Source organism: Polypterus senegalus, chromosome 16 (genome assembly GCF_016835505.1).
Source record: "Polypterus senegalus isolate Bchr_013 chromosome 16, ASM1683550v1, whole genome shotgun sequence".
Taxonomy (NCBI): domain Eukaryota; kingdom Metazoa; phylum Chordata; class Cladistia; order Polypteriformes; family Polypteridae; genus Polypterus; species Polypterus senegalus.
The window spans coordinates 23185025-23200024 of record NC_053169.1 but is presented as its reverse complement, the minus strand read 5'-3'; the positions used below and the strand labels follow the sequence as shown (position 1 = coordinate 23200024).

Sequence of the window (15000 nt, the reverse complement as noted above, 5' to 3'; positions counted from 1 at the left end):
AGATGTAATCAGAATTACTAACGGTCACGGAAATCCAATGATCCCCAGTAAGAGCCACAAAGTCCGCTTTCTGTAATGCATCTAATTTTGCTTGCTTTTCAGTGTGCACAAAACCATGCTTTTATCAAGGCTTCGCTTTATTCCGACTCTAACATTTTTGTAGCTGTGATGTGTGCATCAGTGTAATGGATGTACCAGGAAATCATGCATTGACAAAAGTTCCCGTTTGCTTGGAATTGAAAGTGTGATTAAATGCGTTATTTTTTTAACGCGTTATGGAGTACATGCATCGAACCTTCTCAGCTGTGCTTGTGCTAATAAAGGGAAACATTTTAAAAATAAAGTAACATGATTCTGCGTTAACCGAATATTTTTTCATACGTCCCAAACCAAGGAGATGCGAAGGTAAAATGAATCGGGTAGCGCGCGTACATACTCAGTGCATCCCCTCTCGGGAATCGAACCTCGAATGTCGGCATTAGAGGCTTAAGACTCTACAATTGCCACAGCGTGTGGCTTGTCTATGCGAGTATGTACTGTAGATCGGGGTATATATATACATTTATATATATACCCGCGTATCGCAGTGGAGAAGTAGAAGTTATGAAAAGGAACATTTTAAAAATAACGTAACATGATTGTCAATATACAGTATTTGTTTTGTGAGTGTTATTGAATGTTGCTGTCATCAAGGATTTGATTATCATTATTTCTTTCAATCAGGGTCGTATTTGTACGATGTGTTGTGTTCAAGTTACATTCCGTGTTTGTCAATCGTTGTAAAGATAAGAGGTTTCATTCATCGATTAGTTTCTTACTGCATCAATAAACAGCTCGTCTTCCTCTTTATCTGAGATGTGACAAACTGCATGCACGGGTTTTTTTTACACTGTCTTCCTTTAGCAGGACATTGACTTTTTCCACGTGTGCTTTGTTTCCGCAGTAGTTGGATTTATGAATATGCTTGTATGTATCAAACGCTTCATATTTTTTGCTGCCTTTTCAATGGTGTAATTCGGTTTTTGTTCAGCCCTCTTTGGAACTGTTGCTTTTTATCTGTGCACTGCGTCAGTTCACGTGAGCCGCTCGGTGTACATGCATCGAAGGTTCCCAGCTGTGCTGGTGCCATCTCGTGCTATGTCCATGGCTGTATTTAATGTTACCTTAGTCCTGGCACTTAAAACTTTCTCTCGCAGTTTCGCTGAGTTTGTGTCAAACACCACCCTGACCATCTCATCTTCCTCTCCATAAGCACAGTCCTTCACCCGTGAATATTTACCCGTGGCAGTTTGCTAGTGGATTGCCGCTGACGGACGGCCTTATATGGGTGGGCACTAAATTACAAACGCCAGCGGCAGCCTGTCTATGAGCTTAATTTAAAGTGTAGGTTTACATCGTGCTTTGTTTCCGAAGTAGCAGAACTCATGAATATGGTTGTATATGTCACTCGCTCGCTTCTTATTGTTTCGCTGCATTCTCAATTATATAATGCATGTTTTCTTAAGAGCTTTTTTGAGGTCTTCCTGGTTTTCTATGTACTGCGTGATTACGTGGGAGGTGTGATGATGTCACACGAAACTCCATACGGCGTTGAAGCTCATCTCCATTACAGTAAATGGAGAAAAACTGCTTCCAGTTATGACCATTACGCGTAGAATTTCGATATAAAACCTGCCCAACTTTTGTAAGGAAGCTGTAAGGAATGAACCTGCCAAATTTCAGCCTTCCACCCACACGGGAAGTTGGAGAATTAGTGATGAGTCAGTGAGTGAGTGAGTGAGTGAGTGAGTGAGTGCTTTGCCTTTTATTAGTATAGATATATATATATGTATGTATATATATGTATGTATGTATATATATACATATACACACATACATATATATACATATACATATATACACATACTGTATATACACACACACACATATATATATATACATACTGTATATACACATATACATATCTACATATATACTGTATATACACATATACACTCACCTAAAGGATTATTAGGAACACCTGTTCAATTTCTCATTAATGCAATTATCTAATCAACCAATTACATGGCAGTTGCTTCAATGCATTTAGGGGTGTGGTCCTGGTCAAGATAATCTCCTGATCTCCAAACTGAATGTCAGAATGGGAAAGAAAGGTGATTTAAGCAATTTTGAGCGTGGCATGGTTGTTAGTGCCAGACGGGCCGGTCTGAGTATTTCACAATCTGCTCAGTTACTGGGATGTTCACGCACAACCATTTCTAGGGTTTACAAAGAATGGTGTGAATAGGGAAAAACATCCAGTATGCGGCAGTCCTGTGGGCAAAAATGCCTTGTTGATGCTAGAGGTTAAAGGAGAATAAGCCAACTGATTCAAGCTGATAGAAGGGCAACTTTGACTGAAATAACCACTTGTTACAACCGAGGTATGCAGCAAAGCATTTGTGAAGCCACAACACGCACAACCTTGAGGCGGATGGGCTACAACAGCAGAAGACCCCACCGGGTACCACTCATCTCCACTACAAATAGGAAAAAGAGGCTACAATTTGCACAAGCTCACCAAAATTGGACAGTTGAAGACTGGAAAAATGTTGCCTGGTCTGATGAGTCTCGATTTCTGTTGAGACATTCAAATGGTAGAGTCAGAATTTGGCGTAAACAGAATGAGAACATGGATCCATCATGCCTTGTTACCACTGTGCAGGCTGGTGGTGGTGGTGTAATGGTGTGGGGGATGTTTTCTTGGCACACATTAGGCCCCTTAGTGCCAATTGGGCATCGTTTAAATGCCACGAGCTACCTGAGCATTGTTTCTGACCATGTCCATCCCTTCATGACCACCATGTACCCATCCTCTGATGGCTACTTCCAGCAGGATAATGCACCATGTCACAAAGCTCGAATCATTTCAAATTGGTTTCTTGAACATGACAATGAGTTCACTGTACTAAAATGGCCCCCACAGTCACCAGATCTCAACCCAATAGAGCATCTTTGGGATGTGGTGGAACGGGAGCTTCGTGCCCTGGATGTGCATCCCACAAATCTCCATCAACTGCAAGATGCTATCCTATCAATATGGGCCAACATTTCTAAAGAATGCTTTCAGCACCTTGTTGAATCAATGCCACGTAGAATTAAGGCAGTTCTGAAGGCGAAAGGGAGTCAAACACCGTATTAGTATGGTGTTCCTAATAATCCTTTAGGTGAGTGTATATACAAATCTACATATATATATCCACATATATATATATATTAGGGGTGGGACTCGACTAAAAAAATTAATCCAATTAATTAGAGGCTGTGTAAGAATTAATCTTGATTAATCGTATGTAATCGCACACGTAAATTTGCCCCAAATCGCAAATGTTTTTTTTAATTTAAAAGTGTTTTAGTGGGCGACAGAATCAAATAATAGACATGTACATGAATATTGTAAACTGAAGCTGTTTTAATTTCTGGAAAAAAAAAGCCTTTAAACTGCATTTGAATTCAAAACAGAAACAAAAATATCATCCCTGGTTAAAATTGGGCAGACTTAAATATAAAGTGGTAGTTTAAGTACTTTAAGTAGATTTTCAGAATAGTATTGTCTTTAAATAATAATAACCAAAATTTCAACATAAAGTGCAGTTTTTCTTCTTAAAAAAATAAGTCAGAAACATAAAAGGTAATTACACCAACTTAATCTTTAAACTCTGAGTAACCTTAGCCAAAATTATTTTGTACATTAGGCTAAAACAGTGAGTTCATTGAACATTTTGTAATTAGATGTAATCAGAATTACTAACGGTCACGGAAATCCAATGATCCCCAGTAAGAGCCACAAAGTCCGCTTTCTGTAATGCATCTAATTTTGCTTGCTTTTCAGTGTGCACAAAACCATGCTTTTATCAAGGCTTCGCTTTATTCCGACTCTAACATTTTTGTAGCTGTGATGTGTGCATCAGTGTAATGGATGTACCAGGAAATCATGCATTGACAAAAGTTCCCGTTTGCTTGGAATTGAAAGTGTGATTAAATGCGTTATTTTTTTAACGCGTTATGGAGTACATGCATCGAAGCTTCTCAGCTGTGCTTGTGCTAATAAAGGGAAACATTTTAAAAATAACGTAACATGATTCTGCGTTAACCGAATATTTTTTCATACATCCCAAACCAAGGAGATGCGAAGGTAAAATGAATCGGGTAGCGTACATACTCAGTGCATCCTCTCGGAATCGAACCTCGAATGTCGGCATTAGATGCGAAGACTCTACAATTAGCCACAGCGTGTGGCTTGTCTATGCGAGTATGTACTGTAGATCGGGGTATATATATACATTTATATATATACCCGCGTATCGCAGTGGAGAAGTAGAAGTTATGAAAAAGGGAACATTTTAAAAATAACGTAACATGATTGTCAATATACAGTAATTGTTTTGGGAGTGTTATTGAATGTTGCTGTCATCAAGGATTTGATTATCATTATTTCTTTCAATCAGGGTCGTATTTGTACGATGTGTTGTGTTCAAGTTACATTCTGTGTTTGTCAATCGTTGTAAAGATAAGAGGTTTCATTCATCGATTAGTTTCTTACTGCATCAATAAACAGCTCGTCTTCCTCTTTATCTGAGATGTGACAAACTGCATGCACGGTTTTTTAACACTGTCTTCCTTTAGCGGGACATTCACTTTTTCCACCGTGTGCTTTGTTTCCGCAGTAGCTGCACTTATGAATATGATTCTATGTATCAGACGCTTCATATTTTTTTGCTGCCTTCTCAATTGTGTAATTCGGTTTTTGTTCAGCACTCTTTGGAACTGTTGCTTTTGTCTGTGCACTGCGTCCAGTTCACGTGAGCCGCTTGGTGTTCTTGCATCGAAGGTTCCCAGCTGTGCTGGTGCCATCTCGTGTAATGTCAGCTAAGACCCGGCACTTAAAAGTTTCTCTCGCAGTTTCGCTGAGTTTGTGCCAAACACCACCCTGACCATCTCATCTTCCTCTGCATAAGCACAGTCCTTCACACGTGAATATTTACCGGCAGTGTTTGTATTGGATTGCCGCTGATGGACGGCCTTATATGGGCAGGCACTAAATTACAAATGCTAGTGGCAGCCTGTCTATGAACTTAATTTAATATAAACTTACGGTTCACGCCGTGCTTTGTTTCCGCAGTAGCTGTACTTATGAATATGCTTGTATGCATCATTTGCTTCATAATGTTTTTCTGCCTTCTCAATTGTGAAATGGCGTTTTGTGCTCATCTCTGTTTGGAGTTCTTCCTTGTTCTTATGTACTTACATAGGAGGCGTGATGATGTCACACGAAACTCCGCCCCCCACGGCCATCTCTAACTCAACTCCATTACATTATATGTAGAAAAATAGGTTCCAGTTATGACCCTTACGCGTAGAATTTCGAAATGAAACCTGCCCAACTTTTGTAAGTAAGCTGTAAGGAATAAGCCTGCCAAATTTCAGCCTTCTACCTACACGGGAAGTGAGTGAGTGAGTGAGTGAGTGAGTGAGTGAGTGAGTGAGTGAGTGAGTGAGTGAGTGAGTGAGTGAGTGAGTGAGTGAGTGAGTGAGTGAGTGAGTGAGTGAGTGAGTGAGTGAGTGAGTGAGTGAGTGAGTGAGTGAGTGAGTGAGTGAGTGAGTGAGTGAGTGAGTGAGGGCTTTGCCTTTTATTAGTATAGATACTGTGGGTGTTCTGTTTGTCTGTCCAGGATTTTAAATCACCTGTCGCTCGCAAAACCTTTTCACCTATTGACCTGATATTTGGTACACATATACTACGTGACGTCTACTATCCGCTTTCAGGTGACGATTTTTATTACTCTTTTTATTTTTATTTTATTTTATAGTAGAACTCTCGGCAGCGTGCAGCAGGGTGGCTGTGCATCGTTCTCATTCCCTACCACCTTCGTGGTCACTTCCTCTACCTCTTCATGTCTTAAGTCTTCAATCTGCCTCAAGAATGATTAAATTACCAGCTTAAGTAAAAAATTAAGAAAAACGTACTAAGTAATTGCAACACAAAAACTAACTTAATCAGTTTTAACGTGAAAAGATCCCAACGAAAGAAGAGAATCAGCGGGCTGCTAGGGTGGAGAAAAGAAGTGCTGCTCAGGAAGCAACAAGCGCATCAACCTCTGAGCAAACGAATGATAAACATACAGAGAAAGAGGATGAAAACTAGGAATGTTCAAGTCAAGTGGATTCACTGCACGTTATCAAGCAGTACGCTGTTACTGGTAGGTAGGTATATATTGTCAAGCATGTGCAAGTAGGGGGCCGCGGACGGACCTAAACGGTATCATAAACTCGTATGCCAGAAGGGAATGGCGGGGTACTAACCTTTCTCTCTTTATTTCCTACAGAAAGAAAGCCGCACTGCCGCCATGAATCTGCCTGACTCAATACCCATGCACCGCTACTTCCGCCCTTCCTCTGTCAACTCCTGATGACGTCAGCAATCCCACCATTCATCTCGGCTCCTTCCCAGCATACCTCTCTACTTCCGGTCCCTCTTCATAAATTTTCCCACTCCGCCATTTTTGAATGTCAACTGTATGGTACAAATGTGTACTGACTTTGACTGTTGTTTTTTCATATTTCAAATTATTTTCTACAGTATATGGGGCCGGAAACCCCAAGATTTTTATGGCTTTTTACGTGGCAATACTGTATTGTAGAGAGAACCGCGACATGGGATGGTGAAAGTAGCCATAAGAATTTGAAACTGCAGCTTCTAGCAGTCCTTGTAGTAGCTCTGACTAGTTTTCTGCTGAGGGTGCTGGGGCTGTTGAGGTCAAAGGATGTCAGCGCAGCTTTTAAAAAGGGGACTGGTGACCGAAAGCAAAGAAAAAAAGTTTTTGTAATTTGTGTTTCAAGTTCCTGTCTGTCTGCCCTCTGTTGGATTACCTGTACTTATTCATTTTGTACTAGATCGTTTCGTGCATCTGGATTGTCTGCCTGTATACATGAGGACTGTAAGTGGATTCATGGCCATCCTGCAAAGAAAGGAGCGCTCCTGAACCCATCCACCCGTCTTCACCATTTCTGGAACTACCGGTAGGACTTTCTGTACAATCCCAATCAACATGCGGATCTCAGGACTATCTATTTTCATCATTACATTTCATCCGTTGCTGTTTTCCATGAACATTTTCATGATTTACTTTGTGTGTTTTGTTTGTGCTTTGTTGTATTTAATGTGTAATCATCATAAGGGGAACAGGGGTGGTACCGTTGTTTTCTTATTTCATTTGTTTTCATTACATTCTTTATTTGCTGTTTAATTACCGGTTTGCTTCGTTTTTGTCTCTGTTTGTAAATGGACGCATGTCGGGACAAGGCTGGAATCTCCACCATAAAAATAAATAAATCACCATCTTCTCACTCGACACTATCCTTATTTAAAAGCCTGAGCCGTACCTGTCCTTTCTGGCTGATTGCTTTGTTTCTCTCTCCTCCCCCAGACATTCTCTGCTCCTGTTGGGGGTTGTGCTCCCCTATGATGTTTGTCTATTGTTTAATCGATAACTAACTGCATACTGAGCTCCTTTTTCTTCTGAAATAGACATGTTTGATTGAAGTGTTTGAATAAAGTTCCTGTCTCTACAATCTCCTGTGTTTCTGTGCAATCCTGTGACCCAAGCGTGACACCCTGCAAGCCTCACTGTCCCTGGGATTGAGCCACTGCACTAGACGAGCCTGAGAGCATCAGCACTTACTTCTGTGTGCTTGCATGCAGCCTGATCAAGCGCAGTTGGCTCAGTGATTTTTTTTTTTCCTCCATGGTGTCAGTTGCACTTTGTACATATTGTTCTAGTAGTTTTTAAAAGTTTTTACAGTTCATTAGCAGTGTGTAAAATGATAATTGTTTTGCAGTAATTGTGATGCTCTTTGCATGAAAATAATGTGTTCCATTAAAATTTCACTTTTTCTTTAATTGTGACGTTTACTTAAAGTGTAGCAAAAAAGTATTTGGCGTCCAGGGATGCATTAATGCCCAAGTATGTCGCAGTTAAAGGGTTAAACCCTCAAGATGCCACCGAAATGAGCTGCACCATCGAAGGCTTCTGCCAATGAAAACGCGCTTGCATGAATTACAGTACATACAGCAGTAACATCAGTATTTTACATTCTAGCACTGCGGGAGACATAGCAGTACAGTATACAGGTTTACCTTACAGTCTTTTCTTTTAGGTAATGTATTAAGCTGATTTTGAAATTAAAGTGTTTTGGGGGCATATTTATGGTTTAAACTATGAAAATAGGCATTTTGTTAACCACATCCAAATTTTGCAGTTTTTATATATATATATATATATATATATATATATATATATATATATATATATATATATATATATATATATATATATATATAAACTGCTCAAAAAAATTAAAGGAACACTTTGAAAACACATTAGATCTCAATGGGAAAAAGAAATCCTCCTGGATATCTATACTGACATAGACTGGGTAATGTGTTAGGAAAGAAAGGATGCTACATCGTTTGATGGAAATGAAAATGATCAACCTACAGAGCCCTGAATTCAAAGGCGCCCCAAAAATCAGAGTGAAAAATTATGTGGCAGGCTAGTCCATTTTGCCAAAATTTAATTGCAGCAACTCAAAATTGTACACAGCACTTTGTATAGCCCCTGTGTTCTTGTATACATGCCTGACAACATCAGCAACAACGACAGCATGCTTCTAATGAGATGACAGATGGTGTTGTGGGGGATCCCCTCCCAGATCTGGACCAGGGCATCACTGAGCTCCTGGACAGTCTGAGGTGCAACCTGGTGGCATTGGATGGACCAAAACAATGTCCCAGAGGTGTTCTATTGGATTTAGGTCAGGAAATTGTGGTGGCCAGTCAATTGTATCAATTCCTTCATCCTCCAGGAACTGCCTGCATACTCTCACCACATGAGGCCAGGAATTGTCGTGCACCAGGAGCCACTTTACCAGCATAGGGTCTGACAATGGGTCCAAGGATTTCACCCTGATACCTAATGGCAGCCAATGTGCCTTTGTCGAGCCTGTAGCGGTCTGTGTGACCCTCCATGGATATGCCTCCCCAGACAATCATTAACCCACCACCAAACTGCTCATGCTGAATGATGTTACAGGCAGCATAATGTTCTCCATGGCTTCTCCAGACCCTTTCACTTCTGTCACGTGCTCAGGGTGAACCTGCTCTCATCTGTAAAAAGCACAGGGCACCAGTGGTGCATCTGCCAATTCTGGTATTCTATGGCGAATGCCAATCGAGCTGCATGCTGATGGGCAGTGAGCTCAGGGCCCATTAGAGGACATGGGGCCCTTGGGTCACCCTCATGAAGTCTTTCTGGTTGTTTGGTCGGAGACATTCACACCAGTGGCCTGCTGGAGGTCATTTTGTAGGGCTCTGGCAGTGCTCATCCTGTTCCTCCTTGCCCAAAGGAGCAGATACTGGTCCTGCTGATGGGTTATGGACCTTCTATGGACCTCTCCAGCTCTCCTAGAGTAACTACTTGTCTCCTAGAATCTCCTCCATGCCCTTGAGACTGTGCAGGGAGACACAGCAAACCTTCTGGCAATGACACGTATTGACGTGCCATCCTGGAGAAGTTGGACTACCTGTGCAACCTCTGTAGGGTCCAGGTATCGCCTCATGCTACCAGTAGTGACACTGACTGTAGCCAAATGCAAAACTAGTGAAGAAACAGTCAGAAAAGATGAGGAGGGTAAAATGTCAGTGGCCTCCACCTGTTAAACCATTCCTGTTTTGGGGGTCATCTCATTGTTGCCCCTCTAGTGCATCTGTTGTTAATTTCATTAACACCACAGCAGCTGAAACTGATTAACAACCCCTCTGCTACTTAACTGACCAGATTAATATCCCATAAGTTTCATTGACTTTATGCTATACTCTGATTAAAAAGTGTTCCTTTAATTCTTTTGAGCAGTATATATACATATATATATATACACACACACATATATATACAGTTAGGTCCATAAATATTTGGACAGAGACAACTTTTTTCTAATATTGGTTCTGTACTTTACCATAATGAATTTTAAATGTAACAACTCAGATGCAGTTGAAGTGCAGACTTTCAGCTTTAATTCAGTGGGTTGAACAAAAAGATTGCATAAAAATGTGAGGCAACTGATATATATATAGTAATTACTAATTACACAGAGTATGGACTATTACATCTATAAATATTGTGTTCAGCCTTTTAAGATTTATTTAAGTGTATATAATTATACATTTATGATATGCTGTTTGTTACAATTCATTTAACTGTTTCCTACATTTCTTAAAATTAAATTAAGGTCACAATCTTGAATTTAACTGGGAACATCTACTGTATAAAAAACACTAAGGTATGTGTGTCTAGTTCCTAGTTTTCTAGTTTCAAAGAAATCTGATTGGTCATTTTGGCTTTGATGACACAATGAAATTAGTGCGAGTATGAGACACGAGGGGGAGTAAAGGTGCACGCTGAGAGAGCTGTCTTCAAAGATGGAAAGTATAAAACCAGAGAGGAGGCAAGAAAAGCACCTTTAAATAATGATAAGAGTCTGAGAAGCAGGCTTTACGGGAACATACTTGAAAGAGGGTGTGCCAGTGAAAAGAGGTTCAGACACACAAAAGCATGGGAAAGGAGCTGAAAGTACGTGTAAGGCAAGAGATAGCAAACATTTTAAATAATTCTAGAATTTGTCTCAGACAGATGACATGGCTAGTAATTTTATAATTTATAACTGGAGTTCACAACGTCACAGGAACAGAGTGACTGTATAGTAATGCTGATAGTCATCATTTCTAATTTAATAAATATGATCATAAACATTTTTTCTAATGTCATGTTTAAAAAAAAAAGTAAAATATATTAAGTAAATTTAGTTTGGAAGTGAGTTATTATGAGAATGACAAACAGAAGGGTGTAGGAGACAAACTTTTATAGCTGTTCTATCAGATTGTGCTGCTGAAGTGGAAGCCTTAGTCCTCAGATTAGGTTTTTAATCTCCCGGACAGATATCACCCTCAGACTCACCTATACTCATGCTCTCATGACACTCCAAGTAAAAATGACCAAAACTGGGGTTGCTCACTGTAAAAAGGTAAAGAGGTCAGCAATATGGAAGGACTTTGGAGAAGACCAGTTGATTCTATGTACAGTGGGTTTAGCATTTAGTGAGGATGACCACAGGATGCTTCCTAGGAATAGCATATCAGGCATGGTTCACTGGGAAAACTCAGGAGGAGACCCAAGATAGACTAGCACATTATATGTCTCATATGGTTTAAGGATATTTAGAAATTTCCTAAAAAGACTAGGAAAATATTGCAGAGGTGAGAGTAGTCTTATCTGTCCTATAAGAGGAGGGATTATGTAATTCTGTTTCACTTGTATTTCAACAGAGAAATGTACAAGTGACTTTTACCATGCATTGCTTTTTATAATATATTGGACTATGGACTACTGGCTCCAAGTACTGGATTGCTGGCTCAACCTATCTTATCTCACGCCTCCAAAAATGTCAGGGTGCATGCTTGAATGTACTTTGTTGTATCTTACTGTGCTCAAATACTGGATATATATATATATATATATATATATTACTCACCTCAACTGAGCATTCTCCACCTTGGTCAGTGCCCCTTCCTCTCCCCCTGCCCCAGTTTTTGCCTTTCTGCTTCTTATTTTTCAGGACTCCACGCCCACGTCCCACTCCCCGTCCTTTACTTTTCTGTGCAGCTCCTAAAAAACAATTATGGAAAATTATATAGAATATTTAAATTACTATTTAAATATGAATACAGTAAGGGTAACATACTTGCGGGTGATAGGAATGTTACAGTATATACTGATTTCCATTTCTGGTACACCATTAATTAGGAAACTGTGGAAGAGATTTAACTGAACTCCTTATCCAATTAGGGCTATCATCTGCAGATTTTAACATGAGAGCATACCAAAATTACCACAGCACACTCAATTGACATAATGCAATTTTACTTGATCAAAATTAATATAAAACACAAGGTATGTATTTGGCTTTAAGCCACATATAAATGTAGAAGATGAGACAAAATAAGACTAGTATGTAATTAAAAGCTTGAGTAAATTAAAAATAGACACTGCTGTCTTTCCAAGAGTTTTAACCCCTTATTATGAATAATGAAAATCAACCACACTCATAATTTTAACATCTATTGGTTAATTAACCATGTACTGGTTCAAGTCCAGACATCATGCAAATGCATGCATTAAGACTATAAAAAGCTGCTACAACTTTTTTGTACATTTTACATATAAATATGGCTTTAGTATTCATTAAAAATAATTTTAAAACAAGTTAAATTCAAAATGAAATGCTCTTTATGACTCAGACAAAACAATATGTAAAGAGAACTACCTTTCTGCACTCCTTTCATGTTTTGTTTCCTCATCTGCCCCTTTGGTGGTCCTTTTGGAGGGTTTGGGGCTGAAGCTTCTTTCGCTTGTCTATATTGGTTGAGTTCATCCGCAAAATCATTCTCCTCTTCATAATCATATTTTTCTTCACTGTAGTCACTGAATTTATCAAAGTCGTTATTTTTACTTATAGTGAGCTTCTTGATCTTAGGGTATCCTCCACTGGATTGACAATGCTAAGGGGAAAAAAAAGATTATCAGTGCAAATTCTCTTGAGAAAAACATGTTTTCATCAATTTGTGAAAAGTAAGAGGGGCTATCTACTTTGTAAATTTTTGAGTTTTCTTTTTCCAAGAAATAAAAAAAGAACTTGCTATTTTCAATAAATGAAAGGTATCAACAATACATTTAAGTGTGCTAGAAGGAAGAAATGTTGTTGAGTAATAAAATATACGCTGACACCAAAACCACTGTAAAATATTTGGTTGGAGATACAGCAATTGTATGCAGAAATTAAAATTTATTACAGAACCAACTCTTACTGTTACTAGATGACCATGTATTTCTTATTGCAGCAAAACATTAGAATTGATAGGTTAAAAAGTTACAGTGGGATAGTAAAGACTGCAAAAATTATTACTTGAATTCCCTCAGATCAGATGCAAGCTTCTAATTCAGATTGTTGACACATATATTATAGACTAGCAAAATACTCACGCTTCGCAGCTGAGAAGTAGTGTGTTAAAGAAGTAAAAAGGAAAAGGAAAATTTTGAAAATAACGTTAACATGACTGTCAAAGTAATTGTTTTGTGTATTTGGACGCAGTGTCACGAAGTTGTTTTCATCCAGCTGCATCAGAAAATGTACCACGACGTCTGACACGCCTCCTTTTTAGTGTTTTCTCACAGCTTGGATTGCTGCTGTTATAATCGTTTTTAGTCTACATATATATTATATATATATATATATACACACATACATACATATATATATACATATATATACACATGCATATCTTCATATATATACAGTATATACATATCTACATATACACATATATATACACATACCTATTTACATAATATATACACACACATACATACATACACACACACAAATTATATATGTGTGTGTATGTATGTAAGTATGTATGTATGTATGTGTGTGTATACAGTCATGTGAAAACATTAGGACACCCTTTGAAAGCATGTGGTTTTTTGTAACATTTTTAATAAATGGTTATTTCATCTCCGTTTCAACAATACAGAGAGATTAAAGTAATCCAACTAAACAAAGAAAACTGAAGAAAAGTCTTTTCAAGATCTTCTGTAAATGTCATTCTACAAAAATGCCTATTCTAACTGAGGAAAAAGATAGGACACCCTCACATGTATTCCCTCTTAAATTGGCTCAGATCTCACACAGGTATATCACACCAGGTGCACATAATTAGTAGATCGTTACTCTGCATGTTGAATGAGGCTTGCCCTATTTAAACCTCAGACATTTAGTTTGGTGTGCTCCTGACTGTTGAAGTGAGAGTGAGCACCATGGTGAGAACAAAAGAGCTGTCAGAGGACTTCAGAAAAAAGATTGTAGCAGCCTATGAGTCTGGGAAGGGATTTAAAAGATCTCAAAGATTTTGAAATCAGCCATTCCACTGTCCGGAAGATAGTCTACAAGTGGAGGGCTTTCAAAACAACTGCCAACATGCCCAGGACTGGTCGCCCCAGCAAGTTCACCCCAAGAGCAGACCGCAAGATGCTAAAAGAGGTCTCCAAAAACCCTAAAGTGTCATCTCGAGAACTACAGCAGGCTCTGGCTACTGTTGATGTAGAAGTACATGCCTCTACAATCAGAAAGAGACTGTACAAGTTTAACTTGCATGGGAGGTGTGCAAGGAGGAAACCTTTGCTTTCCAAGAGAAACATCGAGGCCAGACTGACATTTGCCAGAGATAAAGTTGACAAAGACCAGGACTTCTGGAATAATGTTCTTTGGACAGATGAGTCCAAAATTGAATTATTTGGACACAACAGCAGAGGACATGTTTGGCGTAAACCAAACACAGCATTCCAAGAAAAGAACCTCATACCAACTGTGAAGCATGGAGGTGGAAGTGTCATGGTTTGGGGCTGCTTTGCTGCAGCAGGACCTGGTCAGCTCACCATCATAGAATCCACGATGAATTCTACTGTGTATCAGAAGGTGCTTGAAGAACATGTGAGACCATCAGTTAGAAAATTAAAGCTGAAGCGGAACTGGACCATGCAACATGACAATGACCCAAAACATACTAGTAAATCAACCAAAGATTGGCTGAAAAAGAAGAAATGGAGAGTCCTGGAATGGCCAAGTCAAAGTCCAGATTTGAATCCCATTGAGATGCTGTGGGGTGACTTGAAAAGGGCTGTACGTGCAAGAAACCCCTCAAACATCTCACAGCTGAAAAAGTTCTGCATTGAGGAGTGGGGTAAAATTTCCTCAGACCGATGTCGAAGACTGGTAGATGGCTACAAGAACCGTCTCACTGCAGTTATTTCAGCCAAAGGAGGTAACACTCGCTATTAGGGGCAAGGGTGT

The 15000-nt window shown here is 39.2% G+C and overlaps 1 protein-coding gene across 2 annotated transcripts in view; it reads right to left on the bottom strand.

Moving 5' to 3' along the window:
- Positions 1-15000, bottom strand: part of LOC120516330 (zinc finger CCCH domain-containing protein 6) — a 59619-nt gene that overhangs the window by 28873 nt on the left and 15746 nt on the right. For both annotated transcript variants that reach the window (XM_039737927.1, XM_039737928.1), the window contains exons 4-5: positions 12418-12652; positions 11626-11759 (exon numbers count right to left, since the gene is read on the bottom strand). In XM_039737927.1, coding sequence (XP_039593861.1) covers positions 11626-11759; positions 12418-12652 — 369 coding nt within the window. The remainder of the gene's footprint in view (positions 1-11625; positions 11760-12417; positions 12653-15000) is intronic.